Raw genomic sequence first — 13,781 nt, forward strand, 5'->3', positions numbered from 1 at the left:
CCCCACATCGCTGTTGTCAGCACAAAACCTGCTTCAGATCCTTTGTCCCCTGCTCTCTGCCCCTCCCCTGCTTGTACTTTCTCAAAAAATAAAAAAAAAAGTTAAAGGCAACTATTTAAAAAATTAAAAGACAGATATTTTGTCATATAGTGTTTCCTTTCGTACTTTCTGAATTTGTCTGAATGTGTCCTGATGTCATTTACCTTATTTCTTTACCTTCTGTATTTCTTATGAACTGGAAGTTAGATTTAAGGAACTGATTACAGTGAAGTATTTTTAACAGTAATTGATAGATGGTGTTATGTATTTTATACTGTGTTACATGAGCAGGCATATAAAGTCTGGTTGCCTCATTCTCAGTATGCTGAGACTGACCGCTTGTTTTAAAGGCTAGCAACCTGATCATTCCGTTGCAAAATTTTGGGGGGTTTTTTTTTGGTTTGTTTTGGCTTTTTTTTTTTTTTAGTAATCTTTATACCCAATGTGAGACTTGAACTCACAACCCCGAGGTCGAGAGTCACATGCTCTACTGACTGAGCCAGCAAGCCGTCCCCATTGTGAAGTTTTTTTTTTTATTGTTGTTTTGCTGTTCCCTTGAACAGGGAATCTGTAGGTGGGTACATTCAGTAACTTTTGATCAAGTAAAATCATTGTTCTTTTTGATGTTCAAAGTATAGCCTAACTTTGGTGGGAATTCTTTTAAATTCGTTCCTATGTCTTTTTGTTACAATCCTATTAGCATTAGAAAATTTCTTTGCATTCTGGCGCAAGACGGCCCAGGTTCACTTTATGTTTTCCTTATCCCAGACCTAGAATCAGCCTCTGTGTCTCCAAGGTGCCCTAATACCTTTTAGTGGTCATTGATATATAATAAGAGACCAAATTCTGAATGCCATGAATTTTTAGTTCACTCTTTCAGAGATTTCTCAGGAAATAAATGATAAACAATAGTGGTTTTAATTCCCCTTTCTAAATATCTATAGCTTGTTTTTTCTTTTTGTGCTTTTCATTCGATACAATTTCTAAAATAATGTTTATGTAGTCCCGTATCCTGTTCTACACTTTAATGGGTGTGCTTCTGGTGTTTAGCCTCTAAGTATAAATTGTAATTCTGTTTGAGATAATATCCTCTATTATGTTAATGGTGTGTCCTGTTCCTATCGCATTTTTGGAATGATCTCCTTTGAATCGTGGTAATTGTTAGGTTTTCAATTACTGAAGCATTTCTGAACCCTGATTATTGCTTAGTACACCATTCTATTACTTTACTGTAGATTTGCTTTGTTAGCATTTTATTTAGGATCCTTTGTCCTAATCTCATGTTGGAGAAACGTTAAATCCCTGCTCTTACTCATCAGGAGCATTCCACCTACCGTAGCAGTTCCAGTGTCTTGCTGTAGTAACTTCTAAGTTAGTATTTGAAACCACTATTAGTTTCCTCTGGTAAAAGAATCTTAATCCACATGGTATTTCTTTCTCATGGGGCGGTTAGCTGGTGGTTTTGTTTTGTTTTGTTTTGTTTTTTTTTGTTTTGTTTTGTTTTGAACTAGAAAAGTTTTAGATTTACGAAAATGTTTCAAAATAGTTCACAGAATTCCCCTGTATTTCACACCAAATTTCTCCTGTTACAACATCTTATATTACTATGATACATTTATTACAACTAGTGAGTCAATACTGATACATTATTAATTAAAGTTCATACTTTATTCAGATTTCCTCAGGCACCTCTTTCCTGTGGTGGTTTCTCAGAATTTCCTTGTTTTGGTGACCTTGAGAGTTTTGAGAAGTACCAGTTATGTATTTTGTGGAATGTCCTTCACTTTAGATATGTTTGGTGTTTTTCTTATGCTTAGACTGGTTTGTATTTGGGGGAGGAAAACCTCACAAGTAAAGTGCCACTCAGATTACATCCATAAGCAAGAGTAGAGGCTCCCAACATGATGTTAACTAATGATGAAGGCTTGATCACCTGGTTAAGGTACTGTTTGCAAGTTTTCTTCACTATAAAAGTACTCTTTTTCCCTCCTTTCCATACTGTACTCTTCAGATGGAAGTCGCTATGCATAGTTACGCTTCACCTCGAGGGAGAAATAGCACATAAGTTGTTTGTAATTCTTCTATGTAGGAGATTTGTCCGTTCTCATTTATTTATTTATTCAGTCATTTATTTATATCAGGATTACTTATTTTAGCATTTGGGTTATGATCCAATAATACATTATATATTTTGATGCTCAGATTGTTCCAGCTTTGGCCATTGGTAGCTCTTCCGGTTGGCTGCTCTGTTACTTTGCCATGCCCCATCATTTGTTTCTTGAATACTTTTTATTTTTTGGCACCACAAAATGCTCCCGGCTTATCTTATGTATTCCCTATCCTTGTCCTGGAATCAGCTATTTTTCTGGGGAGCCCTGACTAATGTACTTTTGAATCATCTGTTCTGGAGGATGACTGCCCACTTTTTTAAGATGCCTTCCAGGACCTCAAAAAATTAGTTTTATATTCCTTGTAATCTGTATTTTAAATCATAATACTCCAAGTTTACTACAAAAATATGTTAACAGTCTCTGCAACCATTTGACACTATAGGTAACAAATAGACAAACTCTAATTTCTAGAAATTTTTCAGGGATGCATCAGTGTTTGATTTGTAATTTTCTTTCTTTGCTGGGTTTTAGTATCAGGATTGTGCCATCTTTATAAAGTAAATTCATGAAGCTTGTCAGCCTTTTTTTATTCCATAGAACAGCTTAGATGTAGAGCAATATATTTATATATTTAGATTGAAAATATTTAAAGTGACAAAGGGCAAAATAGCATGTTTACTGTATAAATTTTAGAAAATCTATATAAACAAAAGGGAGAAAAAAAAAAACCTTAAAATTCTGCTTGGCTGACATCATTCTGCTAGTTAATAGAAAGTACCTAGGCTGGCCCAGATGGGAGAGCATGTGACTCTTGATCTTGGGGTTGTGTGCTCGAGCCCCACATTGGATGTAGAGATTACCTAAAAATAAAATTTTTAAAAAAGTACCTAGGGAGTAATAATATCTGATACATTTTTAATAACTTAGTAAATGTTGCCTCTTTTTATTAATGATGATAACAGTAACAGCCAACTGTTGTTGAACTCTGTCAGGAAACCTACATTTTGCTTTACCTTTTGTGGGCCTTAGTCTTCCGTACCAGAATAAACATCCAATTCCCTACTGGTTCTAAGTTTGCATAATATATTTTACATAAAAATAATCTCATCGCTTTATTTGAAGTATACACAGGATACCACTTATGATATCAGGTACCATCCTCTTGTCTCCTTTTTGTCCTTATGCTGCCATGTGATACCTTTGTCACTTCCTTGTATTCCTTTCCCCTGACTCAGTGTTTGCTCCTGTGAACTCTTTTCTGCCTACCCACTGACTGTTGAAACTCAGTGGTGATGTCCTGAATGGTGTCATGTAGTCTAGGGTGAAAGTAGGTAAAACAGTGGGACTAAAGCATGTGCATTCCAGCATGATGTAAAGCAATATTGTGAAGGTAATCAAATATTACAAAGTGTTATATAGAGAGAGATACATTTTTAAATTCAGAGAAAGATGGTATCATTTTTCTTGATAGTCATAAAAATAGTTCAGAATTTTAAAAAACTTAATATTTGTGTAGGACTTAATTTTAAAAGTGCTTTTTTTTCTATTTATTCTCATTTATTTCCTGGCAAAATTCTTCTGAGTCCTTTCTATTTTGTAAATGAAGGAATAGTAAGAACAAATGATTTAAGTTCACTTAGCAAGTAAGTAGCAAATCTAGAAATCAAACCCAATTCTTGTCTTCTGTGTATTACCAGAGTTCTTTAACTGCACTATACTTGTAAATATGTAAATAGAGAAGGTATTTTACACAATTAGATATTTCTCAATTTATGTAGCTCTTAAATATGGGCATTTGAAAATACATATAACCATCATCTCCTATGATTTGAAATGTCAACATGGCTTTTGGATAATGTTAATAGTACAGTATTGATTGTTTAAAAAGTAGCAACTGGAAAAAGAAAAGTCCAGGGATTCTTTTGAATTCTGGAAAAGAATGACAGTGCCACTCAGCTGCAGTGTCAGACAACATTAGTCCAGGTTAAAGACTGCAGTTTTGCAATCCCTTTAAGTGCTAGCAGGTGGCGCGAGTGTACCACAGAGCTTTCTGAAATCCTGATGAGTTTCTGGCATAAACTCTAAAATAATTTTTGAACATTAAAATGTTAATGTGAACATACGTTTTAAAGCAGTTATAATAATCAGCGTTGCCATGTTTTTGACTACTTCTTACGTAAAAAGCTAGAACACTTAAATTTTTTAAATGGTAAATTTTAAAATTTATTATTAAACATGATAACATTGAAGGGATTTTTAAAAGGAAAAAATGATTCCATTCTCACTATCCTAATGCAAAGACAATTCATTTCTTGTACTGTATCTGTATGCATGCGTATGTACAAATATTTTCATAATTATAATGTAGATTCATTTTATGATTTTCTTATAAGTAAGTCTTATTGTTAACAGTCAGAATTATCATAAAATTTCTTATTTTATCCATCAAGCTGATAACTTGGTTGTTGATACATGTTGTTTCCCAGGAACTGTGGTAATTTGAGCAGCCTAGGCCCAGAGAACCATTCTCTTGGGTTGATACCTAATAGTCAGTGTTTTTCCTCCATATGTTCCTTAAAAGTGTGTTTTTTAAATTTATTTTCTATATTTTCTGTAGTTCAAATAAAAATTTGAAGTGTTCTTTTTTTCATTTATGTGTTGTTTCAGCAAATACACGTTATATGCTTTTTAAGTGCCAGGCTGTCGCCTAGTGGGAAAAATGGAAAAATAAATAAGCTCTTATGCTATGATGCCTTGAGGGAAGTGCAGGGTTATTGAAGCCAGAGAGAAGTGGGTGTGATTTTAAAATCTTATTTAGCTTTTTTCTTCTTCATACAGTATGGCTCTTTCTTAGTCTTAATGCTCTCCATGGAAAAACGGTCTGTGTTTTACCTCATTTAACGGTATTCTAGTGTCTAACCTATTTTCCTGTGTCAAGACTATTCATATCTTAGATATCTTCAGCCCATATCATAATTCTCTGCAAATTAAAAAGTGTGTTCATTTAGTCCAGCATTTCCCAAAAGGTGTTTTGAGGAAGACTGATTCCATGAACTGTCCTCCCTTGAAAAGTAGAATATGAAGGAAAAAAGAAAAGAAAAGAAAACCAGAATATGAGATATGAGATAAGAGGTCAAATAAATTTGGGAATCATTACATGAGAAATTTTCATCTTGAAATTTCAAAATGCTCATTAGTGTGTTACCTCCTCTAAGAAATCCTTCTATAAGGAACCCAGTTTAACTCAGCATTTCCCAAATGTATTAAACAGAAATAGCCTTTTTAAAGAAATAATTCTTAGCAGCTTCTGGGACTAGTATTAACATTTTGACAAATGTTGAGCTGGATTATTTCAAATGTCTTGATCCTCTTGAATGCTGTATTCCAGCCTTCATGAGGTGTCTGTACTTTTTAAGATAGAATGACCCTAAACTAGTTGCAGTGATACAGGTCTCATAATTACATGGTAGAAATATCTTAAAGCCCTTTTGTTTTATCCCTTTATTCCTATATTCCAGCTTAACTAACACTAATGGAGTTTAATACCGTTAGTGCTAATCATAAACTGTAATAAACTGTAATTTCCTTTATTTAAGAGTCTTGTTATTGGGTTCTTTCAGGAAAGGTGCTAATGCCCAGAACTTTCAAAGAACTCCAGCTTACTCCCCCTCTCTTTTTTTTCCATGAGTAAGATTGGGCTTCTTAATGCATAATGCTTCATACTGCAGTTGTTAACCTGTATAGACAAGAGTGCAGGGTTGAGAATGTTTCTTTTTGGTTGGTTTAATGTTAATATAAATAATCTTGCTGCTGTTTTTTTTTTTTCATTAAACAAAGTATATGAAACAACTTTTTTCAAATAACTTTTTCTTGTATTCTTAAGGTTAAACTTTCCAGTCTGAATTTAGATGATCACGCAAAGAAGAAACTTATTAAACTTGTGGGAGAGCGATACTGCAAGACCACAGATGTGCTTACCATCAGGACAGACAGGTACAGAAAGAAGAGTTCAGCACATTGGTCAGATGGGTTTATTGTCTTCCAGTTCCCCAGCAGTCCTTTTCTTAAGAAATGACACTGCAAATCAAGGTAGCCTTTTATGTCAACTTGTATTAATGTATTAGGTCAGAGAAGTTGTCTAATTCATGTGTATAATGTCTTCACTAGCCTACTCTTGCCATTCTCTTTCGGTACGTGGAGCGGCTTGCCTAACTGCCTCGTTGAATTATCGTTGTTATTTTTCAGTCTTGATTTTAATATAGCCATGTGTATAAGACTCAGTGGAGATGTTAGAAGAAAACAAAAGTATGATTTGCTAATTTAGGCTTAAACGGGTTTTTACAAAGCCACAGATCTTACAGTTCGAAATTTAAATTATTAAATATGGAAATTTAATTTGCCCAGGCAGTCTTGTACATAAGCAGAATTTCAGTGAATTCCTTTCATAAAGGCAGTATTAAGTTTACCTCATATGAATTTATAAATTAGGTCATAGGGTCATCTGAGGTGAAGGATTGTTGGTATGTTTTCACAAAAGGGTTGTTTAATTTCTGTCTTATATTTGGCTGTTTCTAAAGTATGCCCAAATCTAAAGACCTGCCTTTAGAGAAAAACAAGTGGAAAGATATCTTCTCTCACTTCCTATTCCAGTTTCAAAGCATTTTGAGGTGTCGATATCAGTTAGGCTTTATACCCTGCTTCTTCGTGGTGGGAAGAAGTAGCATGACATGCACAAGTGACGGTAGCAGTGTGGGCTGGCCAGACCTTGGGACCCCTGGTTCCACATTGTTACTGTATGGGGGAAGCATAGATTTCAATGTCAGTGATACTCTTTTTTTACTATTTTTGGAAAACGTAAAATAACGTTGAGTTTTGGGGTTATGCAACTTGAAAATACCTTTAAAATGTTACTCTTTGAAATTCCATAAGTACCTGGTAATTTTTTCCCCCTAAGTTAACAAGTGTGTCAGTGTATCTATATGTTTTATGGTAACAACTGTTTAGAGGATTATTAAACTTAAGTATACAATAAGAGAATACCATTAAAGTCACTTGTCATAGGATGGTTTTTGTTTTATATTTAAAAAAAATTAGAAGTAATGATTTTCCGTTCTATATTATTAATCTAAGAGCTAAACTTGCCCTCTCACACTTATGTAGAAGATTTACCTAATATTAGGTTATTAATTCCAATTTAAATATAACATCAGCAATACGACATCAGTTAGTGTAGGTCACTTTTTTAAAAGTTGGCTCTGGACAAATTGAGATGAACATTTAGATTAGCATCTGTCATCAGTCTATCTCTGTTTTTAAAATGAACTCTGTAGATGTACTCACGCTGTCCTGCAGACTCAGCCCTGATGTTAGGAAGGGCACTTGGATTGGACGCAATCATAGTAAAAATAGTGTAAAACTATTACCAGATACAAATAACTCCATTAATGATGAAAGCAAAGAGAAATAAAAATAAATACATACAAAATAAATCAAAATAACACTAGTTTTCAATAACCTTAGGTAACCACCAACACGGACTATTTTTGTTCTAAGAACGGAATTTTCCTACAGGTAGGATATTCCCTAAAGATAGGGAATACCTGAATATACGTTATCCTTTGTGTTCAGTATTTGTATATTTTGCAAATTATTGTATGTACTGAGTTTTCAAAACTTTTGCTTCCTCCCTCTCTTTCTCTTAAAGGTGCCCTTTGAAGAGACAGAATTACGATTATGCAATGTATTTGCTAACAGTTTTATACCATGAGTCTTGGGTAAGTAATTGTGTGTGAATGTTTAATAATTTTGTCAGCGTGATTTATTTTATAATTTAGATGGTGTTAACCTTTCAAAACAGTCTGTGGCAAGTACTCAATTGAAGGTTTAATGAACTACTAGATAAACTAAGGAGGTATGAAATGTTATAAAAAACTTCTGACATTGACAGGGAAGACCTTGAAGCAGATTATGCAGTCCATCTCAGGACCTTACAGAAATCAGATGACTAAACACCTTTAAAATTCAGTTGTGGACTTTGGTTGGAAGATTCAAAATGTTTTACTTTTTTTCTTTTGTTTGACTTTGGCTGAAAGTTATCAAAGTTACGGAATGTAATCATCTATATAATGTAAGAATTGATAATGCATCCTGCTCTTCACATAAACTGCAAAACAAAGCCCCAAACTTTGTAGAAAGGTATTTTAAATATTTATTTCAAATTTTAGTTACCACATAGCCTTTCATATGAGCATTTCACTGTCATACATTAGGGGCAATTAGAGGCAATTAATTATTTAAATAGTAGTAAAAACAGTCTTGTGTCTGACTGGATTTATTGAGTTGTAATGTAAGCATACACATATATTTGTAAGGAAGGTTTTGCTCTGCTAGAGCATCAACTTACTAATTTTAAGTTGGTATATAGTATGTTTAGATAACTCTAAGTTTTAAATGCTATTTTTTTAAAATTGAAGTAATTTTAAGTATGCATATAATTTTTTTTTTTTTTTTTTGCTTGCCTAACATAGACGTAGGTCTCAATAGCATTTTCTTTCTTTTTTTTTTTCCATCACTAGCATTTTCTATTAGGAACATTTGAAGTAATGGAGATAGCTGGAGAAAGAATCACTCTCTTTAGACACTTAAAGGATTTCTTATGAAAGAAGAGTTGGATTTGTTTTTCATGACTTTTAGGGATACAACAAGGTAGAAGTAATAGTGAAACAGACTTATTTCACAGAGTACAAACTTTCTAAGAGAGTCATGGAAAGATGGAGTGGGCTACTTTAATAGGTAGAAAATATTCCATCTTTTGGCTACTTAGCAGGGATATGGTGGTAAAAGGATCACTTTCTTTAGATAGGTAGTTGCATTAGATGGCCTTTGGAATCTCCTGCCATCCTTGAGATATTGTAATTCTGTGAACACATGCAGCCATTCTCTAAACCCACAGCATTTCCTTCGTATTAACAATAAAACAGTTGTAGCCCAAGAGGATACGTGGAAAATTAAAAAAAATATAAAACTTTGTTGCAAGGTTAGTAAAGAACAAAAGGCTTGTAGCTTTTGTCTTCTTTTGAGGTATTCTAATTATCATAATTCATCTGAATTTTCTAGTTCCTGGCTTCAGGAACAACATCATAATAGCAGTTAATCTCTCTTTCCTGCCAGTTGATTTTATAAATGCCTTTGGCTTGAACTAATTAAGTTCTTTTTTGAACTGGCAACAGGGTTGGATTAGCTGCAGCTCGATGGCTGCTCCTTCAAGAGTTAATCAATAAAAACCACCCAATTTTGAATCTCTTATTTTGCCAGCAGCCTGTAAAATGAATTTGCCCTAAAGGAAATGACAGGCATAAATAAATTCAGTGAAAGTTGACTTACTGGATTCTTTCTGTGGTTCCATGACATAGAATCCAAACAAGTTTGTATTCTGGATTCATGCAAGTAGCCTTTGATCTTTAACGCTAATTACTTTGATGCCAGAATAAGTAGCCACATACATCTATCCTAAACAGACAGAATTAAAGAATTTCTATATTAAACGTGGCTCTTGGTCCTTTCTAAACAAGTGCCATCAATGAAGAAGCTTTAAGAGAATGCAGATGAGCCGTGAAATTTTGCAAAGCTGGTGGAACAGAATCTTCACTGAATTGAAATTCTTCTTTCCTTCACCAGCATGGAATTCAGACTTGAAATTGATGTTACCACCTGGTGTTTAATCAAATACTTTAGAGAGCCCCCTTTTAATCCATTTCTTTGTTTTTTTAACTAGTTTCAGAGCATTTAATACCTAAAAAAGGTAAGCTTCTCTTAACTTTCTGGCTTTTTAATTTTTGTGTGGAGGTTACCTCTAAGAGTTGAGAGGAAAGTGGTTGGTAGTTTTATGTCGCACACAATTCAGAAACTTCTCTGAAAAGATGTTCATCTAGACTTCAGGATAAGGAAGTTACTGTTGTGTGCTATTCAAAGTAGTTTATGAAAGTATCAAAGTAGACTTCAAAAAATGTAGACTTCCCATGCCATAGACTTCAAGCATGGAGGCTTAGCAATGAGTTAAAGGATGGTTATTGCATTGCTGGGAGGTGATAAGAGACTGTCCTTCTCTAGTTCAGAGAAGCAAAGAGAGTTGTAGAAACTGGTTTCAGTAATTCCATGTGACACATTGTTGGCATAGGAGTGAATTAAGTTTTATCCTTTGGAACTGTGCAGACCTGCTATGTGGCTATTAATATTAATACGAAAATGAAGAAATACTTATCTTAGGATTTTGAATTCATTGATTCCCAATTTTTGTACATAGTTTACCTTTAACTTAACAGAGACTTCATATAGGTAATCAGATCTGTGTCATGTTGTATTTGAATGTTTTGAACAAGTGTCCTACTCAGCATTCTGATAGTAGCTGATAATGACAAAACTTCCTAAATTTTAACTTTGTTGCATGATATTCTTTAAACCTTCCACAAGTAATTTGATTAGGAAGTGCTTGAAGAAAGTATTTTGCAAAATGATTTGCAGAAAAGATAGACCAAGACACTGGGGGAAGAAAAAAGCACTTCTTTTAGAAAATGTAGAGATCTAAAATCAAATTCCAAGAGTTTTTAAATGTTTGGATATTTAATTACTAATAGTTCTTTTTTTAAATTAGAGGGTTTTGGGGTTTTTTTTGAGTTTTTGACTTACTTGGATTTCATGGTAGTCTTATTGCCAGTCAAAAATACATCTAGGTTTGTAATAAATTGATTCTGAAAAGTCGTGTAACAAAAACTTCCAAGTCAGATAATTTTACACTCAATAAGAGTTCATTTAAAAAAAATTTTTTTAATGTTTATTCAGTTTTAAGAAACAGAGAACAGAGCATGAGTGGGGGAGGGACAGAGAGAGAGGGAGACAGAATCCAAAGCAGGCTTCAGGCTCTGAGCTGTCAGCACAGAGCCCAACACGGGTCTTGAACTCTCTGATGCCAAGATCATGACCTGAGTTATGAAGTCAGACACTCAACTGACTGAGCCACCCAGGTGCCCCAATAAGAGTTCATTTTTATGTATTTATTATTTTTTAATGTTTATTTTTCAGAGTGAGAGAGAGAGAGCACAAGCAGGGGAGGGTCAGAGAGAGAGGGAGACACAGAATCTGAAACAGAGAGAGAAAGAGCACAAGCAGAGGTGGGGGGGGGGGGTCAGAGAGAGAGGGAGACACAGAATCTGAAGCAGGCTCCAGGTTCTGAGCTGTCAGCACAGAGCCCAACATGGGGCTTGAACCCATGAAGCGTTAGATCATGACCTGAGCCAAAGTCGGTCGCTTAAGCAACTGAGCCACCCAGGCACCTCAGGAGTTCATTTTTAAAGGGGACGTTACTGCAAATATTTCTGATAAAATGAAGAGTCTTTTTGTAACTCCATACTCTCCATTCAGTCTGTTTGGTTTATGAGTTCACTGTGATTGCATGTGCCCACATACATATACATTTCCAGGTTATATTAGAGAATGCTTGAATGTTTATTATGTTGTTTACTCTTTCTTGCATTCAACAATGATCTTGTTCTTGTGTACAAGATACAGTGACAGGTATTGGTAGGACTATGAAAATGAAAGAGCCTCTGCCTAATCTAGGTACCTTTATTTCTGGAGAGAACCAGTGCCTGAAATGTCACCTGTTTCACTGGATAATGGAAGTAGGAACACAGTGCTGTGAGAGGCACTGACAAGGATTAATTCTCCCTGGAAGCTTTCCAAGAAGTCGTGACTGGTTTTGGAAGAAGAGTAGGAGTGTGCAGCAGAGAAGTGGGCAAAGGACGCTGCCTTGTGGATGTAGAGAGCAGGCAGAAGTTTGGTGTGGCCAGGTTGTAAGACTGACAGTGCAGAGGTAGGGGATGAGGGGGAAAAAACCAAGTCAGAGCCAGATTGTGGACTGGTTGTATAGTCTATTTACAGAGTGTAGATTTGTATCCAGAGGGCAAAATGGAGCATTTTACTAGTTGTTTGAAAAGGTACCTGTTTCACTTTTTTACTGTTTTTGAAATAGTAAACCATCCATGTAGCAAATGTTAAGTGTGCTTTCATTAAAATGAACTGGTTATTGATTGATGGGCAAATGTTTACTGGTTGCCTGTTATTGCTTGGTGTTTTTGGATATGGAGGTTAATATATAAGGGGGAAACTGTCTTTTCCACTGAGGAAAATTAGTAGAAACAAGTTGGTTTAGTGATAAATACTACAAAAGTGTTGGGTAGTTTACAATTTAATTATTAATGTTTCTCTTTATTTCTTATATATCATTCAAGGCTTTAATTGATACGTGCTTTGAGCCTGTTTTTTTTTTTTTAATTAAGATATTATTGACATAAAATGTTATATAATAGGTATATAACAATGCTTCAATACTTGTATATGTGTATGTATGTACATCTATATACTATATACATATATGCTGTATATATATACATATACTGTATATACACACACACACACATATACGCCATATATATATATATACACACACACACACACACACACACATATATATATAAAAAGAGAGAGAAACAATCACCACAATATGTCTAGTTAACATTCATCACTACACACAATAGTTACACATTTTTTTCTTCTGATGAGAACTTTTGAATTTTACTGTCTTAGCAATAGTGCAGTATTATTGACTATAGTCACCATGATGTATATTAACATCCTCATGATTTACTTTATAAATGGAAGTTTGTACCTTTTGACCATCTTCACTCATTTTGCCCACCCCAACCTCTGGCAACCACCAATTTGTTCTGTTTCTATGAGTTCGGGTGTTTTAGAGTCCACATATAAGTGAGATCATATGGCATTTATCTTTCTCTAACTTACTTCACTTAACATAATGCCTTCAAGGTCCATTCATGTTGTCACAAATACCAAGATTTCCTTCTTTTTTTTTTATCATTGAATAATATTCCATAATGTGTGTGTATGTATATTCACACGCACACACACACACACACACACACACACACGCTCACCTCTTTATCCATTTAACCATCAATGAACACTTAGGTTATTTCCATGTCTCGGCTATTGTAAATAATGTTGCAGTGAACATGAGGGTGCAGATATCTTTTCAGGTTAATGTCTCATTTTCTTTGGATAAATACCCAGAAGTGGAATTCCTGGATCTTATGGTGTTTCTGTTTTTAATTTCTTGAGGAACCCCCATACTGTTTTCCACAGTGGCTGTATCATTTTACATTCCCAACAGTGCTCCAGGGTTCCCTTTTCTCCACATCCTTGCCAATACATGTTATTTCTTATCTTCTTGATAATAGCCATTTTAACAGGTGTGAAGTGATATCTTGTGGTTTTGATTTGCCATTTCCCTGATGATGACTGATATGGAGTGTCTTTTCATGTGTATGTTGGCCATCTGTATGTCTTTGGAAAAATGGCTATTCAGATCTTCTGGTCATTTTTAAATTGTATTGTTTGGGTTTTTTTTTGTTTGTGTGAGTTATGAGTTCCTTATATACTTTGGATATTAACTCATCAGGTATATTTGAACCTCTTTGTATAACTCCTATTTTGCATAAATAGCATGTTATACTGTCTTATTTTCTATATTGGTTACTAGGCCCTTGACTATATAGA

At 34.5% G+C, this 13,781-nt stretch overlaps 1 protein-coding gene across 3 annotated transcripts in view; it reads left to right on the top strand.

Moving 5' to 3' along the window:
* The window catches only part of MRPS35 (mitochondrial ribosomal protein S35), a 47,628-nt gene that overhangs the window by 19,317 nt on the left and 14,530 nt on the right, over window positions 1-13,781 (top strand). For all 3 annotated transcript variants that reach the window (XM_047066991.1, XM_047066994.1, XM_047066992.1), the window contains 2 exons: window positions 6,034-6,143; window positions 7,855-7,924. In XM_047066991.1, the coding sequence (XP_046922947.1) occupies window positions 6,034-6,143; window positions 7,855-7,924 (180 nt within the window). The remainder of the gene's footprint in view (window positions 1-6,033; window positions 6,144-7,854; window positions 7,925-13,781) is intronic.

Source organism: Lynx rufus, unplaced genomic scaffold, assembly GCF_022079265.1.
Source record: "Lynx rufus isolate CCGP_SWC_20201006 ecotype Redwood Valley unplaced genomic scaffold, mLynRuf1.p SCAF_7, whole genome shotgun sequence".
NCBI lineage: Eukaryota > Metazoa > Chordata > Mammalia > Carnivora > Felidae > Lynx > Lynx rufus.